Source organism: Bombyx mandarina, chromosome 02 (genome assembly GCF_030267445.1).
Source record: "Bombyx mandarina strain Sakado chromosome 02, ASM3026744v2".
NCBI lineage: Eukaryota > Metazoa > Arthropoda > Insecta > Lepidoptera > Bombycidae > Bombyx > Bombyx mandarina.
Window position 1 is genome coordinate 4,832,808 of NC_143209.1, and position 23,658 is coordinate 4,856,465.

Genomic DNA, 23,658 nt, shown 5'->3' on the forward strand with positions numbered 1-23,658 from the left:
TAGACATCTACAACGCAAATGCGCCACACACCTTGAGGTATAAGTTCTAAGATCTCAGTATAGTTACAACGGCTGCCCCGCTCTTCAAACCGAAACGCATTATTGCTTCACGGCAGAAATAGGCGGGGTGGTGGTACCTACCCGCGCGGACTCACAAGAGGTCCTACCACCAGTAACTGCAACTGTTTATGTTGGAAGTTCACACCGCGTTGTTCAGACGCCGCAATTGCGGCTAGACTCACAATAATTATTAAACGAGTAATGTAAGACGATGGATCAGTCAACGCATGGGGTCAATGACCACGCGAGAACGGCGGCGGCTTCCTTTGAATCACAAACTCTCTGAATGTGACCAATAAAATTGCAGATTAAGGGTAGTTTGGTTATTAAATGAGAATTTCTGCATACAGGGTGTGAAAAAGTATAATCATCGTTCTGATTCAATAGCACACTCTTAGATGTATATACGTCTCTTTCGTACACTAGACCGCTTTATGAGCCACGTCATCAGCACGACAGAGAAGTCTTATGTTTCTGTCGGCCACAGGGGAGTAACGAGGCCTATAAGACACCATAGTGTGGCTTTGTAAAATTTCGCAATTTAACGCAAACGCGCGCGAATTGTCAAGTTAATCAGACGTTTTGGAGTCTGTGGAAATGACGTTAGAAGATTCCGTCACATAGATATATAGATAGCTAATAAGGATGTGTCTGTGTTTCCTGAGGGTAGTTTCAACGTAGCCCTCCCTGCTCTTGCTAGGGTCAGCTTGTCTCAGTAACGTTACTGGAAGCGACCCCCGCAGGTCCCCCCGGCAGGGCTTCTGGCCCTCGACCCCAGCGGAAAGCTTAAAGTTCAGCTTCAAATCTAATAAATGGATCAAGTGAATAGACGCCAGACCGCACTTTGGTCACGAACCTTAGTCTTCTCGTCAGGTGCGACGGCCACGAACTCTTCAATGATAATCTTCTTGTTGAGTTGCTTGCCGCGCCCGGCGGGCGGCGCCAGCGTCGCCACGTTCACGGCGGGGATGCGTTTGACCGATGGCGTTGTCTTAAACTTTTTATGTCCCGGTTTTGAGGTCTGCGAATTTAAATGGACATTTGATGATTTAATTGATTTATTAGTGACCGGGGGACCGTGGGGCACGACTCCTGCTTGCAGTCAACATGTCTCTCAAAGGTAATAAAATAATGTCCATTCCTCAATTGTATAGTAATTATGCACGTCTTTACGGATCCATCAGATCTAATTAATGAATGAGTGAATGCAAGGAGCATTAGGCGTCTTCGGCTATAACACTAGGGGCAGACTTAGGGACCCCTGTAACCGTACTCGTCGAACTCGGCAAAGAGTTCGACGCGCAACTTAACCCATGCATCAGCCCGCTGAGTTTCTCCGAGAGATCCGGTAGTAGATTCATTCGTGAAGCAACTGTTCTTGAGCTGTTAGCTCTCCTTCGGAAGCGCTCGGGCAGCTGTTAGCAAATCCTGGCTAAACCCTTGCTGGCCCATTTGTCCTGGTGAAACTGGAAAGGCCTCAGAGCCACCAATAATCACTCGTTCATAAAAAAAGGTTATTATGCAAATTAAAATTCTTGTGGGTTTAATGTCTACTAGTCGTCCCCCTGTAGTCGAAATTCGACTATAATTAATTGAAATTATAAGTTTGTACACTATTATGATTGGATTGTCAAAGATTATTATATTTCTATAAGCGCAGATTTCGCCAAGACTACACTTTAAACAAATATTAATAAAGACAAACAATATTCAGTTTAATCTTTTTAAAGGGATTTTACGACCTTTATGTCATGTCATGTCTTATTTTAATTTATATTCTTATTTTTATGAAAAATTATGATATGGAGTGAAATGAAATGAAGATGATTAATTTGAGACATAATCAACTGGGACGAAATTAAATGAAATAAGATGAGATGATATGAGATGAAATCTAATCTCAGTAAAATGGTGGTCATTTACTAAGATTTTTTCAGTGGACTTTTTGGAGGATCCCGAGAAGTTACGTCCAGCGGCTTTGTTTCATTTTCCCACATTTGTGCACTTTCACAGATATTAAACGGTTAATAAATCGCCGTTATTACACATTTAAACCTGAAGAAACACTAAATAGACAAAATAAAACAAATCACACAACTTCACTCCACGCGTTCCCGCCAAAAAGTCCCTTATTTTAATCTTTTTTTTTTAAAGAGATTTTATGACCTGTTATAACCTTTAAGTCATGTCTTATTTTACTTTATATTCTTAATTTTATGAAAAATGATAATATGGAGTGAAATGAAATGAAGATGATTAATTTGAGACATTAATCAACTGGGATGAAATTTAATGAAATGAGATGATATGGGATGAAATATAATCGCAGTAAAATGGTGGTCATTTACTGAGATTTTTTCAGTGGACTTTTTGGAGGAACCCGAGAAGTTACGTCCAGCAGCTTTGTTTCATTTTCCCACATTTGTACTTTCACAGATATTAAACAGTTAATAAACCACCGTTATTACACATTTAAACCTGAAGAAACACTAAATAGACAAAATAAAACAAATCACACAACTTCACTCCACGCGTTCCCGCCAAAAAGTCCCTTATTTTAATCTTTTTTTTTTAAGAGATTTTATGACCTGGTAACTAAGACCTTTAAGTCATGTCTTATTTTACTTTTTATTCTTAATTTTATGAAAAATGATAATATGGAGTGAAATGAAATGAAGATGATTAATTTGAGACATTAATCAACTGGGATGAAATTTAATGAAATGAGATTATATGGGATGAAATATAATCGCAGTAAAATGGTGGTCATTTACTGAGATTTTTTCAGTGGACTTTTTGGAGGAACCTGAGAAGTTACGTCCAGCAGCTTTGTTTCATTTTCCCACATTTGTACACTTTCACAGATATTAAACAGTTAATAAACCACCGTTATTACACATTTAAACCTAAAGAAACACTAAATAGACAAAATAAAACAAATCACACAACTTCACTCCTCGCGTTCCCGCCAAAAAGTCCTTATTTTAATCTATTGTCAATTTGACCACAGACTATAAGCAATAACAAAAGTTTGACAATAAACAAATCGTATGCATGCGTGTGTGTGTCAAAAACATGATAGTGTTTGTAATGTTTTATTTTATTGATTTAATGTATTATTAATGCACAATTAAAAAAAAAATTGCATTGTGCACTCCTTCTCTATATTCTCTATAAGTGTGGGAAATTTCATACTCCTGCGTCCGCGCAATTCTCGTAAAAAGGGGTACAAAGTTTTTGCTTCACGTATTAATTTATAGATTATATAACTCACTGCTTCAAAAGAGAAACGCATTGATAAAAAAAAGGATATTTCACTGTACCTAATGTTTTTTCATGAGTATTTATTTAATTGTAAAGAATAAAGAGATATAAAATTTAAAATAAAAACTCTCTTGGTCCATGGTGATAAGCAATTGAAGAAACTGGTCTGCTAAAAAGGGGTACAAAGTTTTTGTTTCACGTATTAATAACTAGTCAGGTCATAAGTATTGTCACACAGTAAAAACTTTTCTTTTAGAATGCTGGCCACAAAAAAGTTTATTGAATTCGAATTTCGAATTGTTCATGAAAATAAAAATGTATACTTTTAGAATTTTACTCATTTTTAAATATGGAGTGGACGCTTAAAGAAGACCGTGTTGCAGTTATTGCGTTGCATCGTTGCGGTTACGCGCCAATTCAAATTTTTAACATACTGAAAAATTTGAATATAACCAAAAGATTCGTTTTTCGTACCATCAAACGATACAATGAAGACTCTAGTGTAGATGACAGGTCAAGAAGTGGTCCCCCTCGGTCTGCTAGGACTCCAGGAGTGATAAAAGCTGTGAAGGCGCGAATTCAAAGAAATCCCAAACGTGAGCAGAAACTGTTGGCGCTTCAGATGGGGTTAAGCAGAACCACGGTGAAAAGGGTGTTAAATGAAGACTTAGGGCTTCGGGAATATCGAAGAAAAACAGGACATCGTTTGAATGCTCGTCTAATGGACCTGAGACTGAAGAAATGCCGCGCTTTGTTGAAGCGTTACGCGAGAAAAAAATATCGGGAAATTCTTTTTTCGGATGAAAAATGTTTTACCGTAGAAGAGAGCTACAACAATCAAAATGATAAGGTGTACGCACACAGTAGTGAAGAAGCGAGCAACCGTATTCCGCGTGTCCAACGAGGTCATTTTCCATCCTCGCTCATGGTATGGTTGGGAGTTTCTTATTGGGGCTTAACAGAGGTACATTTTTGTGAGAAAGGTGTAAAAACGAATGCAGTTGTGTATCAAAATACAGTCCTGACGAACCTTGTGGAACCTGTTTCTCATACCATGTTCAATAACAGGCACTGGGTATTCCAACAAGATTCGGTGCCAGCTCATAGAGCGAAGAGCACACAAGACTGGCTGGCGGTGCGTGAAATCGACTTCATCCGGCACGAAGACTGGCCCTCCTCCAGTCCAGATTTGAATCCGTTAGATTACAAGATATGGCAACACTTGGAGGAAAAGGCGTGCTCAAATCCTCGTCCCAATTTGGAGTCACTCAAGACATCCTTGATTAAGGCAGCCGTCGATATTGGCATGGACCTCGGAGGTTATTTTGAATAAACTTTAGTGTCATAAGAATCTATGTTTTGTTAAGTTCATTTTGGTATATGAATGGTTACATAATGAATAAACTTGTTTCAATTATTTTACATTAAACATGTGACAGAATTTATGACCTGACTAGTTATATAGATCACACGGGCGATATTAGAACTTTATAAGTCGTTCGCAGACTTTTATTAGCCTACTAGCTGACGCGGCCGACTTTGTAGTGCCTCAATCGATAAATAAAAGTCCTAAGCTTTTGTATAAAATAAACTTAAAACAAACAAAAGCAATCCGTCCAACGGGGGACACATCAAAGGGAAAACAAAATTGATTTTTATTTATTTAATTCCGAGCATTTTCATATTTATCTACCTTTTAAACCTTCTCTGGACTTCCACAAATAATTCAAGACCAAAATTAGCCAAATCGGTCCAGCCGTTCTCGAGTTTTAGCGAGACTAACGAACAGCAATTCATTTATATATATAGAAGATAGAAGATAATAGATAATTGTCACCAGGTCGCGGGGTGTGCGGGGTCGACTGCGACGTCCCGCTCGCAGCGAGCCGGTACTCACCGTGACGTCATCGATGTCGTCATGACTTGACATCTTCATTTTCTTGATTTCGGCGTCCCGGAGTACGGTGACCGCGCCGCGCTCGAACAGACGCCCGTTGTTGATCACCTGGACCAAGTAATAGCATTTGTTTTATGATTGAAGGATTACTGGTTTTGAGGATTGAGGAGGCCTTTCCGGATTCCGCAGGACAGGTGGGCGAGCACGGACTCAGCCAGGAGGAGTTTTTATTTATTGCTCAGATAGGTGTTAAGCGGTTACCGGAGCCCATAGACATCTACAACGTAAATTCTCAGTATAGTTACAACGGCTGCCCCGCCCTTCAAACTGAAACGCATTACTGCTTCACGGCAGAAATAGGCAGGGTGGTGGTACCCACCCGCGCGGACTCACAAGAGGTCCTACCACCAGTGATTACGCAAATTGTAACTTTGCGGATTTGATTTTTATTACACGATCTTATTTCTTCAGCGTGGAAGTCAATCGTGAACAGTTAAGTACCTACATATTTCATTAGAAAAATTGGTAGCCGCCTGAGATCCGAACACCGTTGCATCGCTACATACGAATGCACCGGATGTCGTATCCCTTAGGCTACGACGAATTCAAGATTGTTCTGAAACTTCTCTCCCGGTGAGACGGGGCAGAGGGGACCGATGGGGACCTGGGGGGGGGGGCGAGGTCTGGGTTCACCCACCTTGACGTTCTTATCGTTGAGGATGGCGACGAGGTCCCTGACGAAGCTGTTATTGGGGTGCAGGCGCGCGTGGCGGCAGTACAGCTCGGCCTCCAGGTGCTCGTCGGGCGCCCCGGGGCGGCTCCTCAGCAGCGTCAGTATGAACTTGTCCTTGCGCTTGCGTTTCTTTTTACTCTTGTTCTTCCTTCTCTTTTGCTTCCTCTTCTTGCTCCGGTGCTCGTGGGAGCGCTGCTGCGCGCCCCCCTCGTGCGATAAGAGCGAGCGAGATTTTCGTCTAACAAAAAAAAACAAATAACTTAACAGTGTTACAATTATTAAGCCTATTTCTGCCGTGGAGCAGTAATGCGTTTCGGTTTGAAGGGTAGAGCAGCCGTTGTAACTATATTTGAGACCTTAGAACTTATATCTCAAGGTGGGTGGCGCATTTACGTTGTAGATGTCTATGGGCTCCTGTAATTACTTAACACCGGGTGAGCAGTGAGGTCGTCCAGACAACTAAGCAATAAAAAAACTTATATAGCTCTTAGTCTCGATAACAATTTCCTACCACCCCCCCAACCCCCCGCTCGCAGTACGCGGCTCGGGGGAGACACTTCTGGTCCTGGCTTTAACAATACTCTATGTTTTTTTTTAATGTATTTTGAATATTGACGATCGTCCCGGTACTCACGTAGAACTCATATCTCAAGGTTCCAGTAACCACTTGACACCAGGTGGGCTGTGAGCTCGTCCACCCACCTAAGCAATAAAAAAAAAATACAAAATGATAGGGTAATTTTTTTTTAATTGTACCTTTACTAACAGACGAGCTCACATCGCGGGTGAGGCCGCCAACCCTGAGACAAGAACTTAAAAGCTCACTGCACTAGAACCGTCCCCCGCCCCGCTCCCCGCTGGGGGTCCGCCCCCCGGGGGTCGCGCGGGCGGCGCGTCCTGCTCACCTACCTCTGTCCCCTCAATCTTCGTAGCTTCTCGTCTCTCTCGCTCGTCTCACCGTCTGAAAGAACATTTAGACATCTATATATAACAAAATAGTACTAAGGTCGTGTGTGCGCTGTCGTGTTACTGTACATTAGTAAATTACTGTTACATTAGTAAATTTATTTTCATTTTTAGTTGAATTTCAATTTTTTCATAGTTTTTTTTCAATATTGAATTGTCATCGGTGCTTAATAAGTATACCAAATTTCGAGTTAATCCGACTTTTTGAAGGGGGTCAAGATCATGTTCAAAGATCCCGTTACATACTAACATACATACGTCTGAAACTAATAAAAGCGTATTAAAAAAAATCACATACTCTTCCCTTTGAACTGGTTGTACTCCGCGTAATCGATCAGCCAACGCTGCTGGACCTTGCCGCTGCAGGCCCTCGCCGTGACGTCTGCTCCGACCTCGAAGCCCGCGTCCAGGCACAAGCCCGAGTCAACGTGCTGGAGTTGGCTGGTAGACGGAATGTACTTCCATTTCTGTGGAAACAGTTGATCCGATAAACAGCCAACAATATCTTTAGCACATACGGCATGACACCGTCCCCGAGGCACAAAGTCCCGCTACAGAACTAAAATTAATGTTTATACAGAAAAGTGATGGCAACTCCAACATTTTAGTATGGAAAATAAAACCATATGACTGGCAACACTGTTGGTGTCTTTTCCCCTTCTTTTGTTTCACTTTTCACCGCAAGCGGAAGTGTTTATTATATTCATAAAACACCAAGTGCTTAAACATAGAAATAAACCGTATTGCAGCACAAAGCACAAGTTTTCCTTATCAACAGCAACCGGCCCCCATACAGCCCGCACCAAAACAAAAAGTACCAAAAGCCCGGGTTCGGTAGCGCAAATTAAAATATCGCCTATATTTATATAATATATGTAACCTCTATACGATTAATCCTTAAAGAAGTTAATATGTTATTTATATCATTCTTTTATAGATGACATAAATAGAATTTCGATTATTGAAACATTAGAACATTAGACATATAAAGAGCATTTTTGCAATATTAAAATATAAAAAGATATAAAAATAATGGTGAAGCAATAGCTTTAAATGTTGTTTCTCTTTATAAGAGCAACTCAATTGCTATAGTTTTACAAAGCTAAACTGTATTTTGATTTAAATAAATAAATACATTATATATATTTATTATTGTTATGATGACAAGCGACGTAACAAAAGAAATAGAATGAAAGCGCCAAATAATAGAATTAATTTATGTAACTATCTATCCGGAATGAATTTTTCATTCATCTCGTATGTAATAGCAACATTTGCCGCGGTAACGGCAGGACCGGAGTGACACAGGCGACTCTTTGTCCCGGGGCAATATAACAAAACACAAAACGAAAACGACTTAAATCGTGTAAAGCATGACACGATGCACTACCATGAATGAGCAATATTCATTAAGAAACCAATTTATTTAATTATTAAAGAAATAACTACATTGGACATTGAAAGTACAGTCTATATTCTAAAATCTCTATCTTCTATAATATAAAAAAATATATGTAATGTTTCGTTGATCAATGCCCATTATTGCCCGACAAACGCGTACAGACAATGTCGATCTATTGCGGGCTCAATAATTGTTAACACATTGTTAATCTCTTAGTTATTAGACATTGAAATCTGACGGTAATTCGTCACAAAAATATTTTATAGCGAGAAGAATATATAGGTTTTATGTGAAACTGCTAATAGCAACGAACCTGGCCCCTTTGTTTCCCGTGGCAGCTGGTCATCAGCACTCTCCTGGCGGTATCATCGTTCACATTATTCTCGCTTCTGAAAGCAGACCAGGGTTCGTCGACGTCAGCAGCTGTCCGAGCATATGCTTTTAGAATCAAACAGGGGTCGCAGACCCATATGGTGCGCACCGCGATCAACTTGCACTACAGATTACGAAAAATTCGATTGAAGAGTTCTGGATGAAATTTTTGTGAGGTTTTTTTCCTACCTATGCCTTGAGAGGCTATGTAAGCTTCACCCTAGCGTGTAGGTGAGCTCTCAGGGCTCAAAGCGGAAGTGTTGGAACACTGGCCCTAGCAAGAGCCGTGCTTCGCAGAATCTACCACCGGATCGGAAACGCGACCCACTGAGATGATCCGACGAGAAACTCAGTGGGCTGTGTCTATGGGTTAATTTACTCGTCGAGTTCTTCGTCGCAAGCGACGGGTTCGACGAGAACGGTGACCGGTGCTTGTGGTACCTAAAAGCACCGTTAATTGATCGGGAGGATCCGTAAAGACGTGTTTAGGGCGACGTCGACAATTTACCATTCGATTCTCAGGATCGGGTATGAAATGTGTGTGGTAGTAAAATTCAGAACAATAATTAGCTTTGAAACTTCTTACTTTTGTTTGGGTCAACGTATGTATATTTGTGAAGCAGCATTTTCGAAGATGAACTTCGTCTATACATATAAATAAAATTGGAGTGTCTGTTTGTGATATTGAAATAACTACTTTTTACTACATGTATATGAATATATATGCTAGGGCTTTCTTCTTCGTCGCTTCCTCATTACTGAGGGTCGCGACCACCTTGGTCTAGTTTTTGCAACATTGGGCTAAGCTGGTCTAAAAAAAAAGTAGCCGAAGTTACTCATAATCAGCTACCTATCAGTGAAAGTCTCGTCAAAATCGGTACAGCTGTTCCAGAGATCAGCCGGAACAAACAGACCGACAGTTAGACAAAACATTGTAAAAAAAATATGTTTTGGTGTATGTACTCGTATGTAGCAAAATATCGGTTATTTCAATATTACAAACAGACACTCCAATTTGATTTATATGTATAGACAAATAATCGCGCGGACCGCGATGGTCATTTCATTTCTTAAAACGGCGAAACTAATTGGTGACCTCTGATACAGAGCATTTTGAGTGTCACCATGAGTCAGACTAATAATGTTCCAGGATTCTCTATAATTAATATCTATGGCTGGCCGTTATCAACCTACCTAGTATATTGCAGCTGAGCGCATTTCTCCTCATCCCGGAGTTCCCCGCGGAGTGAAAGAGACAGATACTGAGTGGCCTGCAGTGTGGAGTGACAGGGATAGACGCCCAGAGGCGACGCCTCTCCGTCCCTCTGCATCGTGTCCAAACAGAACCCGGACGCGGGGTTTTTGAATCTGTCACGAAATTAGCTCAAAAATAATGGAGGGTAGAGGTAAGAGGTAAGGAGGTAAGGAGGATTTTTACTGGTAGTAGGACCTCTTGTGAGTCCGCACGGGTATGTACCACCGCCCTGCCTATTTCTGCCGTGAAGCAGTAATGCGTTTCGGTTTGAAGGGTGGGGCAGCTGTTGTAGCTATACTTGAGACCTTAGAACTTATATCTCATGGTGGGTGGCGCATTTACGTTGTAGATGTCTATGGGCTCCAGTAACCACTTGACACCAGGTGGGCTGTGAGCTCGTCCACCCATCTAAGCAATAAAAAAAAGGATCGCCATCTTGTACTATAAAAGCTCCTTATTTGCACTTCCTTCATTCGCGTTTACACTATTTGCGGACTCAAAAAATGCGACCCAATTCTTGTATTTGCGACTAAAGATTCCTTTTTTGGCGGATCTAATCGGTAAATCGGTATGCATACGTAGGTATTCAACCGAATATTCTTTGTAAACGAGCCTTTTCATATTCACGGAACGTCATCATCATCATCAGCCTGCGGCAGTCCACTGCTGGACATAGGCCTCCCCCAAAGCTCGCCACTGAACCCGATCTTCGGTTCTACGCATCCAGTTACTGCCAGCTGCCTTGCGCAGGTCGTCGCTCCATCTAGCAAGAGGGCGTCCTACACTACGTCTGTCACTAATAGTTAAGTTAGTCTAACGGGAAATCGAGATCGGGAAATCGCTTCAGTTCCGATCTCCACTTTATTATTGCTGTAGACCTGTCTCTGGCGGAATGCTCGCGTGGATCCTTACCGCCCGAAGCCGTAGACGTCGCGCACCGGCACGAACTTGTCCTCGTAGACGTTGTCCAGGTACCACTGGAAGTCTTTACACTTCAGTTTCTCACGCAGCACCTTCCGATGGGTCACGTCGCCTATCTTCGGGTTGTTCTGAAAAACCTTCGCATTCACAGTCTCCGCTTGATTTGTACTTACATTTATTTATACACTAGCCGTACTCGCCCGCTTCGCTGGGCATTTAAAATTAACATTATTATTTATTGTCATTATTATTAGGGAGTCCAACAATCGTATAAATATTAGCCTATCCATTAAGTACATGTATTTTCTACATGGATACCAAGTTTCAAGTCAATCGGATGCATGGTTCAGTAGGTATAACGGAACATCCGTAAAAACCACTGTAGATTTATATATTAGTATAGATAAACGGGCGAAGATTGAAACCGGTGTGCTCAGTGCGAGTTTTTTAACGTTCTCGATAGCGTAAAAGTTAACTCAAATTTGTATACAGCTGGAACGTTTGCCTACGTTTGCCGCTAGGGGCGCCCTAAGCACACGGACTCTCATTAATCTAATAGTCACTGGCGAACTTTAGTTCTATCAATGAAGACATTTTTTAAGCAGTTTTCCCTTTCTTATTCACAAGAAAAACTAATAGAAAAAAAAAAAAAACTTGCAAATAATGAATCCTAATCCTTAGGGTGTCACATATTATGGTCGAATTTCGATCGTTAGACGGCCACTAATGTATTAAATTAAACCCAGTTCTTAGGGGCAGTTTTAACAGTACAACGGCTGCGCCGCTCTTCAAACCGAAACGCATTACTGCTTCACGGCAGAAAAAGGCAGGGTGGTGGTACCTACCCGCGCGGACTCACAATACGTCCTACCACCAGTACAATTCCCCAGAGCACTCCCCATGGAACATACGCTAAATAAATGTAACCTCTATACGATTTATGACATACATCTTAAAATAGGTTAATCTATATATATATATATATAAAAGAAAGTCGTGTTAGTTACACTATTTATAACTCAAGAATGGCTGAACTGATCTGGCTGAAAATTGGTGAGGAGGTAGCTTAGAACCAGGAGAAGGACATAGCATACTTTTTATCACGTTCCCGTGGGACGTGACATAAAATGTGGTATGACAAAACGCAACTGATATGGAATAACAAAACGCAACTGACAGCTAAACGTAATATATTCTATGGGTAACTAGCTGACCCGGCAGACTTCGTAGTGCCTCAATCGATAAATAAAAGACCTAAACTTTTATATAGAATAAACTTAAAACAAACAAAAGGAATCCGTCCGACGGGGGACACGTCAAAGGGAAAACAAAATTGTTATTTTTATTTAATTCCGAGAATTTTCATATTTTTATACCTTTTAAACCTTCTCTGGACTTCCACAAATAATTCAAGACCAAAATTAGCCAAATCGGTCAAGCCGTTTTCATGTTATGTCGTGACAACGGAAAACGGGTTTCATTTTTATATATATAGAAGATTATAGTAGAAATTTGAAGTTGACGTGTTTAAAACAAACAGTGTGGCGGAACAAAGTTCGCCGGGTCCGCTAGTACGTTATAAAGGTGACATAAATGGTAATTTGAATATAGAAATATAAAAAAAAAACATAAAAACTGGTGAAGCAATAGCTTTAAATGTTGTTTCTCTTTATAGAGCAACTCGGTTAGTGCTATAGTTTTACTGGGCTAAACTTTATTTTGATGTGAATAAAATAATACATTATAATTATATAGAGCCGCAGACCGGGCTCAGTGGTGTAGATTGGGAGAGGCCTATGTCCAGCAGTGGACGACTGTGGGCTGTTGATGATGATGATGATGATATAAATAAAAACAGTAACAACAATTTACGGTCCGTGAACGATGACGGCTCAGTGATGCTACACTCACCCTGAGGTCCGGTCGGTGCAAGTAGAACAGCTCAGCGTATTCATCCATCCAAACTTCCGCCATCCTAGCCGTGTTTATACCTGCGCGATCGAGGGCTTGCTTCAACGAGATGTGATGAGATCGTGCACCACCATCCGGGACCGAATGGTGACTGGTGGTGTGCGGTCGGCGTCGCTCAAGTCGATCAGTGTGCTTAGTGTTTTTTAACGTTTTCGATAACGTAAAAGTTACCTCAAATTTGTATGGAGTTAGAACAGCGCCCCTAGCGGCAAACGATCCAACTAAATACAAATCTGAGTTAACTTTTACGCTATCGAGAACGTTAAAAAACTCGCACTAAACATACTGAACACTTAATGAAACTTCGACATCGCTCGATAGGGTATAAGCACCGTGGAGACATTTTTTTTATTGCCATTATTTAAGTAGTCACCGGAGCCCATAGACATCTACAACGTAAATGCCGCCACGTACCTTGAGATATGAGTTTTTAAGTCTCAGTTTTTGCAGTATAACGGCTGCCCCACCCTTCAAACTGAAACTCATTACTGCTTCACGGCAGAAATAGGCAGTGGCGGTGGTACCTACCCGTGCAGACTCACAAGAGGTCCTACCACCAGTAAAAATATTTATTGACAAAATAATTAACAACTACATTTATGATTAAATGTGACTCGTCCTTTGTGACGACGAATGCTGTGAACTGTACGAAATGTCTCAAATGATATAATGAGAATAAATATCATACAAATGGACCTAAATATTCCCACAGTAAAAGAGGAAATAGTAGCTTACAGCAAAAAAATACGAAGCCAGGTTATCGACACATGTCAATAAATTGGCGTCGGACCTAGGAGGCACAGGAGCTGTGCAGTTTGCTAGATTAAGGAGGCACAGTATACCTACCTTACAAAACTGAAATTAAATCTAACAATAAAAGATGAAGGTGTCACTGGACATCTGATTCTGTTTATATATCTATTAAGATTAAATTCAGCCAGAGAAATAGCTCATTGTTAACTAAAGAAAAACAGATCGCTACGAGACATTAAAACATAAGAGAGAAAAAAAAATTAGAATAAAGAACGCGATATTTTATCGTCAAAGTACATTCGCGACTCGCGGACTCCGAAAAAGTTAGGTACTATACTATCAAAATTGTCAGGGACATTAAAGTTGTGTTTACGAGTCCAAATAACCGCTTAGCATCTGATGAGAAGTGAACCAATATGGTTAGTTAACAATACGATTGACTAAATAATTCGTATCGCTCATTCATTTTGCATTGAAATCGTTATTGACTCATGGCGTTGGAGGAAGCATTGTCATTTTTTTTATGGCTTAGATGGTTGGACGAGCTCACAGCCCAACTGGTGTTAAGTGGTTACTGGATCCCATAGACATCTACAACGTAAACGCGCCACCCACCTTGAGATATAAGTTCTAAGGTCTCAGCATAGTTACAATGGCTGCCCCACCCTTCGAACCGAAACGCATTACTGCTTCACGGCAGAAATAGGTCATCTAGGGTGTTGGATTATTAACAATTCAATTAAATTAGTATTTACCGTGTGTGTCGCTTTGGGCGGGCAGTCCGTAGGGATGGAAACTCCTGAAGACGTGGCCGACTCGTGAGCATGGAACCGTCTCTAGTGTTCCACCGCCTGCGACACGGAACAATGTACCGAAATAAAACCCAAGTGCCATTGCTTTTGAAGAAAAGGCTTTGTTTTAGGGTTAAGGCTGGTTTAGATTAGTCCAGCCAATGGCGAGCTACCGCCAGTCACTAGGCCTTGATGCCCGCTGAGTTTCTCGCCGGATCTTTTCAGTGGATCGCGTTCCCTATCCGGTGGTAGATTCTGCGAAGGACTACTCTTGCTAGGGCCAGTTTTAGCATCACTCCATTTACAGCCTCGTGAACTCACCTACACGTTAGGGTGAAGCTGAAATAGCCTCTCAAGGCTGTCAGCATAGGTAGAGAAAAAAAAGGCCTTGATATCTGCATTGGACCGTGTGTGATTGATCCTACTAATATGATTAATGTGAAAGAATGTATGGATGTATGTTTGTTACCATTTCACGCAAAAACTACTGTATGGATTTTGATGAAACTTTACAATAACATAGCTTAGAGATCAAAATAACACATAGACTATAATTTATAGAGATATAGTGAGAATTACCCAAAATATAACGATAAGTGTCAAGTGATTAGGAAAAAAAAAACTACCATCTGTGAGCTAATTTGGCGTTCGCTGCAAAAACCGTTTAAGTTACACGTATATAATGTATCATGGAAATGTTTTTCTTAAAAAGTCCTACAAAAAAGTCCGTGACAGCATATATTATATCTATCTTTTATTTGTAACACATTATTGCCAAAATAGTGAATCATGAATATAAGAAGAGGGAATATTAGATTTTTGGTTTGTAACGTTATTTTTTTATTGTGTTTGTTTCTGTCAGGACCAGATTCAGATCGATAATCAATACATCAATACATAATTACAGTTCCCCAAGCAAAGCAAGGGCGGGTCTTTAGTAAAAATATATACCTATTAGTATTGGGAGTAGAGCATGTTGGTCCAGTTTTGAAGACAGGATCTTTAATTTTGCTACAGCGGCGTTGTACTCACATTGCCATATCCTGAACGACATCTCCAGATTCTCACCGCCCCAGCCAGCCATCTGTTCATCGTAGGCCCCCAGCTCCCAGAAGTAAGCCCGGTTGATGGCAAACAAACCCCCTGCCATTGTTGGGGACCTGAGAGACGACGAATCAAACAACCGATTTCACTGCGGTTTACTGGTGGTAGGACCTCTTGTGAGTCCGAGCGGGTAGGTACCACCACCCCGCATATTTGTGCCGTGAAGCAGTAATGCGTTTCGGTTTGAAGAGCGGGGCAGCCGTTGTAACTGTACCTGAGACCTTAGAACTTATGTATAAAGGTGGGTGGCGCATTTACGCCGTAGATGTCTATGGGCTCCAGTAACCACTTAACACCAGGAGGGCTGTGAGCTCGTCCACCCATTTAAAAAAATCCTCGCGAACTACTTTCGTCCCTATCACCTGGACAATAACAAGTAAAGGGACAATCTTCTCAGTCGGACGCTCTTGTCAGAGTGGTCGTGGTTGCGCTGACGCTGTATGTGCAGGAGGACTCGTCAGGTCGCCCATGCGCCCTCCGGGCAATGCGATTCCAGGTCTCGTCAAAGGGACAATAAATACCCTCTTTCATATACAAAAGGAACGCAAGGAAGGATCCCACCAATTTCCTTGGCGGGTCTTGTCAGCGTGTTGCGATTTCAATCTGGTAGCAGATTCAGCCCATGAGCCGGTCTGTGTGGAGTTGGAATAGCCCCTTCGGTTACCAACGATTAAGTAGGGGGGAAAAAAGAAGCAAGGAACATTCTCGAATTGTAGGCGCTTTGTTAGCAATGTTATTGTCAGAGTCAGGGACGTCGGTGGAGTGCTCGGGTCAATCAATAAATAATAGTTTAAAAATACTAAGAAAATACGCTTTTTATAGAAAATTCAACTAAAAAATAAAAAATAAATCTTAATAAACTTGAATTAAAAATATTGTAAGAATAAAATGATTTTATTGTAAAAAAGCGTAGGGTGCTTTTCAGGATATTATCAAAATAACCCTTCTACTCATATCTGTTCATAAAATATTTATAACTACTGATACCATGCATTAAGATTTATTTTCTATTTTTTAGTTGGATTTTCTATAAAAGCGTATTTTGTTAGTTTTTTTAAACTATTATTTATTTTTCATTTTTTAGTTGAATTTCATTTTTTTCAATTTTTTTTTTTTTATAATTGTATTGTCCATCGGTCTTTAATAAGTATACCAAATTTCGAGTTAATCCGACGTTTTGAAGGGGGTCAAAAATCATGTTCAAAGATTCCGTTACAAACATACATACGTCTGAAGCTAATAAAAGCGTATTAAAAAAGAACCCTTACCAGGTCGGCGCGATGTCTGAGCCGCGACGTTTCTTCTCGCGTTCGGGAACGTCAATCCAGGTGAAATGACCAGTGAAGGTAAAACCTCCCACCTGTGGTCATGTCATGTCAAATTAGTCAGACCAAGTAAATCCAATTATGCCCAAAATATTAAGGACCAGCGTTGTACGCACGCAATGCTTAACCTAACGAGTTTAATTGTTATAATTCTTTGAAACTAGTTGTCTGGTGTCTATATGTTTTGCGTAATGAACTCACGAACTTAATTGATGATAAGCAGACACCGAGCTTGTTTCCATCAGAACGTGTCTATCACGCACTTTGAAGCAGGTTGACGTCTCAATTGCTATTATGCTGCCTCCATACCTGCATATGTTTAGCAGTAGGAAAAGACATGATGGTAGTACTTTTTTTTTCTGCCTAATCTGATAGCCTTGAGAGGCTATTTCAGCGTAACTTTAATTAGTAGGTGAGATCACGGGGCTCAGGCCTGACGACGTTGCTAACACGAACCCTAGCAAGAGCAGTGCTTCGCAGAATCTACCACCGGATCGGAAACGCGACCCACTGAGAAGATCCGGCGAGAAGCTCAGTGGGCTGTGTCTATAGGTTAATTTACTCATGGAGCCCTTCGTCGCAAGTGACGGATTCGACGAGAACGATGAACGGTGCTTGAGTTACCTAAAAGCACCGTCAGTGGATCGGGAGGATCCGAAACGACGTGTTTGGGGCGACGTCGACTGCTTTCCATTCTGTAGGTAGTACCCAAAAGTCATTCTTAACTCGTAAAATGATTTGCATTACACTTTTTCAGTAGACATCAGCTTATGTCTATGGCATTTCTGATGTGCATGAACGAAGGCAACCATTCTCCATCAAATGGGCAGTCGTCTGACTACAATATCAATTAAAAAAAAACTAATTCTTATCTGATCGAGTAATACTTTATATCTATTATTAATGTTTAAGAGATTTAAAAATGGAAAAAAGAAATCAAAGAAGACAAAAGGCGAATGTGACAGATTTTAATAGTTTGCAAAAGGTATTAGGTACGATATAAATTGTGATCAAAACTACATTTGAGTCGCCTATTATCAAAGGTGGCAATCTGTGCATTTGGACAAAAAAAATTTTTTTTTATTTTATTGCTTTCGATAGGCAGACTAGCTTACGGCTCATCTGATCGGAAATGATAGCCGTCGCCCATAGACATCCAAACTACATCAGTGACTCAGATGCGCTGCCTATCCTGGCCTGGATGGGCAGCCTTATGTATGTTACACCGGCTATCCTGTCCTTCAGACCGGAACACAGTATTACTGTTTTGCGGCAGAAATAGACAGGACGGTGGTACCAACCCGGGCGGGCTTCTACACAGAACCCTACCACCATTGATATTTCAATACAGATTGATTTTAATATAATCGTCTCCTTCGAAGAATACGGTTCAAAACCTGCATTAAATAAAGGTTAATACTTAATGGAATACAAAGTCAATAATTCGTTTTTCTGATTTACCAATAATTATCCAAAAGTGACATTGCCGGCTTTGATAATAGTCGACTCATTTACGGTTTAAAGAAGCGTATATTAAACTATCATCTTATTGAGTCGTTTCCAATTACATTATAATGATAATGAAAACTGTTACCGTAAACAGTCGTATTAATAATATCTACTTCCCGCAGAAACCGAAGGAAATACAATAGAAATTGTAAACAGGCAAAGCATCATAAGAACAAATAAGAACAGGCTATATTTATTATTCAATATCAATGACAATATCGAGAGCTGAAAGGTTATTACGTTTAAGCAACACTTCGCTTAACACGCGACATTTAAGCCTTCGTCAAACAGAACGCGTACTTAACGTCGCGCTCTTCAAATTGACTAGATGAGTCTAACGCTCCTTGACGCAACGCATTCGCCAAATCATAGTGCCTTTCGATAGCAGTGTGAAAATTTAAAAGTATTAAGAAATCGAGTGATTCAGATGTGGCATTGTATAAGCATGAGTATTTTCTAACTATTTATATCATTTTTTCGGGCATTATCTAGTATTTTAATACACATTCACTCGGACGCTAAAATAAAATTTGTAAAAAATTAAAACGCATGACGTCAAAGCGTCCTAACGCCGCGACAGAGCGCTGCGTACTTATAGCGCTGGGGCTCTGTTTGATTAATAGTACAACACATCTCGGTGTCATAGCGCGGCGTCAATTTAGCGCTCTGCCGCGCGCTAATTACGCGTTCTGTTTGACGAAGGCTATATCTTTGCAATTAAAGGTCCGTCTTATTTGGCACTAGCTTCGTAGTGCCTCAATCGATAAGTAAAAGACCGACGGGGGACACATCAAAGGAAAAACAAAATTGTTATTTTTATTTAATTCCGAGCATTTTCATGTTTATCTACCTTTTAAACCTTCTCTGGACTTCCACATATAATTCAAGACCAAAATTAGCCAAATCGGTCCAGTCGTTCTCGAGTTTTAGCGAGACTAACGAACAGCAATTCATTTTTATATATATAGATAGATAGATTAACATCAACAGTTCGATGTTTTTAATTGAACTTCAATTATGTGTATCGCATTCAAATAGTAATTTGTTTTCATAATTTAAACATTAAATGGTTCTCCTGTCAAGTTGCAAAAATGTCGCTAAAACCTTTCACCCCTCGATATTATTAGTAAACTTAGTATGCGCAAGAGAACACTTACGCCCTGTTGTCATTTAGATGTCGTTTCCAGAACTATCGAGAATGATAAAACACTGCGAACGAATTTAGGGTCATGCGAGAATGCTTCTTATTCTAAACTACACGTGCATATTGGCCATGTGCGATTTGTACAATTGTCGTGGTCACTAAACTACAATTATCAGCATAAATAAATATAATATAAAGTGTTTAGATGCCGTGGGGAAGCATTGTGCATCGAGTGTGCTACACACTTCAGACTAGACACGACCTTCAGCAATGAAGAGACCGACTCAGAAGAAGATTTAGCACTCATACGTGAACATCAAGACAAAGAGATATAAGCTTGTTTTTTTTTTTACTTTTAACTTTTTTTATGATTGAATGATTACTGGTGGCCCGGAGGCCTTTCCAGCGCCTAGGGAGACCACACAACTGAATTCACGTCTTAAGGTGGTGGTGTGAAGGTTGTAATCTCTACGGACTTCGGCAGCCACTTACGACCAAGCTCGTCTGAATTATAAATGTAAACAGTACTAAATATTGTATTGCTCGCTTGGATGGACGAATTCACGGTCCACCTTGAGCAGTATCGCTGTCCATAGACATTATAACTTGGACGCCGTCACCCACCTTGACAGATGATGTCAAAGTCTGCATTGTTACACATACGTCATACTGTTCCATACGTGAAACATTACGTATGAAGGGTTCGCGGCAATTATGGTCAGGACGGTGGTACCCAGCCGGGCGTGTGTACCGTCATTAAATAATGTATTTAATAAACTTGAAATTCTAATACCAGTCAATCAATCGAATTAAAATCTAGAGATACAATATAAAAATATCCGCCATGACTTGATAAATCGATAGTTTTTCCATGCTACGCCAAACCCTAAGTTGGACACATAAAGCTTAAAATCCAATCACCGATAAACCATGCTGTTATTCCACATTGAAACCTCTAACGACCTGGAAGTATTCAGCAGCCTCCAGCTTGAAGCTGCTCTGGTCTACAACGTCTATGAGCGGAGTGAGGACCGAATCTCTCTTGTGCGTGATCCTCTGCAAGAGGGGCCGCAGCCAATCGGCGCCCGTTTCGCAGTGAGCGTCCAGGAATACCAGGACGTCACCTCTCGCGACCCTCGCCCCCGCCAGCCGGGCCTTCATCAGGCCCTGCCTGGAAGGTCAGTTATACCGAGCGTGAGGTTGCGTTGATGCAATGGCCTGTTTCGAATAGGTACCTAGGCGATGTTCTGCTTAATCGTGACGTGGAGAGTCGATCGTGAACATGAGTTCCACGACACAAATCAACCGGGGGTCTTAGATGTTTTATTATGCTATTTGTATATTCCCTATTATATAATACTAGAGGTCCCGCAGTAGTCGAAATTCGACTATAATTAATTGGAATTGTAAGTTTGTACACTATTATGATTGTATTTTATACTTTTATAATCACAAATTTCGCCAAGACTACACTATAAAACAATATTAACAAAGACAAACAATATTTAATCTATTCTCAATTTAACCACAGACGTCAAGAACAAAAATTTGACAATAAATAGTATGCATGCGTGTGTGCGTCAAATACATGGTATGTAGTGTGTGTAATGTTTTCTTTATTGATTTAATGTATCTTTTATGCATTATTTTTAAAAAATATTAGCATTGTGCACTTCTTCTCTATATTCTCTATAAGTGTGGAAAATTTCATACTCCTCCGTCAGCGCAATTTTCGTAAAAAGGGATACAAAGTTTTTGCTTCACGTATTAATATATAGATATCTATGCATTTGACAGTACCGGGAATCGTATCCCCCGTGATCACGAAAACAGTGAACTTGTTGATATATATTTTTTTTAAACGAACACTGCCTTTTTTGCACGTATAAGTTATTTTTTTCTTGTAATGTATCAAAATTCCAAATCTAAAACCTAAGAGCTTAATTAATCAATAGACTACCAAAAGAAAACTAAAATACTTGGTGTTAGCATTTTAGGTTCTTTGATGAATGAAACTACAAGCCATTGACGTCATTACAAGTGCTAAATATTTATCTTAATTCAGAACATAGATTATAATTCGATAAGCTCTTAACAGGTGAACTGTGGATGTTTTCACGCATCTATATATTAAATAAACCAATAAATGTCCCTCAATTAATCTGCCCTATTTTGAAGCATAAATTATAACGCCCGCGTACAACAAAACAAAACTTGAACGCAAATAATAAAGATCTTCAAAATTGAACATCCTGTATAAATGAAATGCCACAGTTCAGCGAAAACAGTAATGCACATGTCATAAGAAAAAATGCTGCAAAATCAGAACATTACACAGGACATTATTTCTAAACTAAAAACTATACTTTAAAAGTCGAAATAAATAAATAGATACTATGTACAAACGAAGGCCTATCAAAGCGATTGCAAAGAAAACAGATAAAAGACATTGAAGCAGTAATCACAAATAAATAAATTCCGGTATGAAATGTAAGTGTTATACAAATTGTTTTACCACTTTGTGGTTACTGCAGACTTTTTAACGCTAAACACATTGCTTTTTGTTAATCAACCAGACTTTACTGTTACTAAGACGCATAGATACCGTTATGTGAATACTGCCGTTTGCCAGGAGAGACAAGGTTGAAATCTCAATGGCATCGATACGGTAGTTATAAGTTTCAGAACGACTGATCGCTTAGTTGCAGAATAACGGTTCTCTGAAGTTCTGCCGGTGCTACTAATAAAAAAAAACGAATAACAAACATTTGCATCACACAATGAACACAACAGAAGGGTGCATAAAAACCGTGCTGGGAAAAACCATTAAAAATGTGTGCCACCTGAAAATAATACCAGACGTAATATGATCGACTAAATCTTGCCTATAAAAATTTCGTATGGCCCAAAGCTTACCAAGCGCCATTCAAAAGTCAACGCAACCAAAAAACGATAGCGAAAACTAATGCAATACCGGGAAAAGTCAACCCCAAAAAGGCCAGAACCTGAAATGAGTACGTGTCCTGGACGCTGTAGTAGAAATTCGAAGCATCTATCACGTCTATGATGGGCACCAGGACTGCCCTGGGCGACTCCTTCAACTCCTGAAGCAAAGGTCTGAGCCAATCGCGTTGAGTCTCGCAGTGAGCGTCCAGAAATACCAGGGCATCTGCTGTGGCGTACCTCGCGCCCGCCAGACGGGCTCTCGTCAAACCAACACTGAAAAATCTTTGGTATTATCAGCTATCCTTGTTGAAGTAGATAGCCCAGACTGCAGACCTTGGATCGGACTCTCTACAAGACTTGTCTGAAGGACGAGTTGTGTATTGTTACGTCATTGTTCAAATTTAAGGCACGGCAAGTATATAACTTCATATTTATACGTTAGTATTGGGGGTTATGTTTTTGATATTCTCGCGACTCACTCGTGACCCAACTGCTGTCTAGAAATGCAGCGGTATTCCTTCCGCTGATTTCCACTCAGTTAGAGATAAAATGAAAGAGTGTTAGGGGGCGTAGTCCCATGCGCTGGTTCGATCACATTAAGACGACATTGGACACCAGCACGAATGTCGCTATCCACTGCGCAGAGGGCATGATGGAATTAGGAACATGGTCCAAACAAAAATGCTCCGTAAAGTTCATGACCCTCAGCACTGAGGAACACAATGCATGGAGGAGGGATAATCTAACATTGCTAATATTCTGTTTGAGGTAATTTGTTATGAGATGCTTAAAAAAATACTTTTCCATGTAAGTTAGAGAACATTGCGCGCGTGAACCGTCTCACGTTTCGCTCACTGTACACGACTACACGCAAATAAAGGGGCATTTAATTATTTTTTTACCGCATTAATCGACACGTCTCGACGAAATTCGATAACAGTAAGATTGAATACAAATGGAAAATTTAAAATCGGTTTACGTACTGACACGGTTTCCGTCAGTTTATTGCTTGTAAATATTTTCAGAAGGTTTTTTAGATTATATTGCGAAAATGAAGTATGTTATTACTTTTTATGCTGCAGATCGGCTAAAGAACTTACGGTCTTGTTGTCATCGGGCTTCAGGGAGACAACGTGAATTCAAATTCAAAACGTTAACTTCAACTTGAAATTTCATTTCTAAACTGACTTGTTGAAGGTCAATACAACATAATAATATCTCAACCGTCAGTTTAAAAAAGCCACA

General features: G+C 40.3%; 1 protein-coding gene across 2 annotated transcripts in view; it reads right to left on the reverse strand.

The window, feature by feature from the left end:
* The window catches only part of LOC114250252 (uncharacterized), a 32,895-nt gene that overhangs the window by 5,183 nt on the left and 4,054 nt on the right, over positions 1-23,658 (reverse strand). The window contains exons 4-16 of one of the 2 annotated variants that reach the window (XM_028184051.2): positions 20,431-20,638; positions 16,758-16,849; positions 15,418-15,545; positions 14,350-14,445; positions 12,782-12,861; positions 10,862-10,998; positions 9,889-10,062; positions 8,636-8,711; positions 7,219-7,387; positions 6,864-6,915; positions 5,919-6,192; positions 5,222-5,329; positions 917-1,081 (exon numbers count right to left, since the gene is read on the reverse strand). In XM_028184051.2, coding sequence (XP_028039852.2) covers positions 917-1,081; positions 5,222-5,329; positions 5,919-6,192; positions 6,864-6,915; positions 7,219-7,387; positions 8,636-8,711; positions 9,889-10,062; positions 10,862-10,998; positions 12,782-12,861; positions 14,350-14,445; positions 15,418-15,545; positions 16,758-16,849; positions 20,431-20,638 — 1,759 coding nt within the window. Of the gene's footprint in view, positions 1-916; positions 1,082-5,221; positions 5,330-5,918; positions 6,193-6,863; positions 6,916-7,218; positions 7,388-8,635; positions 8,712-9,888; positions 10,063-10,861; positions 10,999-12,781; positions 12,862-14,349; positions 14,446-15,417; positions 15,546-16,757; positions 16,850-20,430; positions 20,639-22,472; positions 22,687-23,658 lie in introns of both variants that reach the window. The other variant, XM_028184049.2, reaches the window with a different exon arrangement.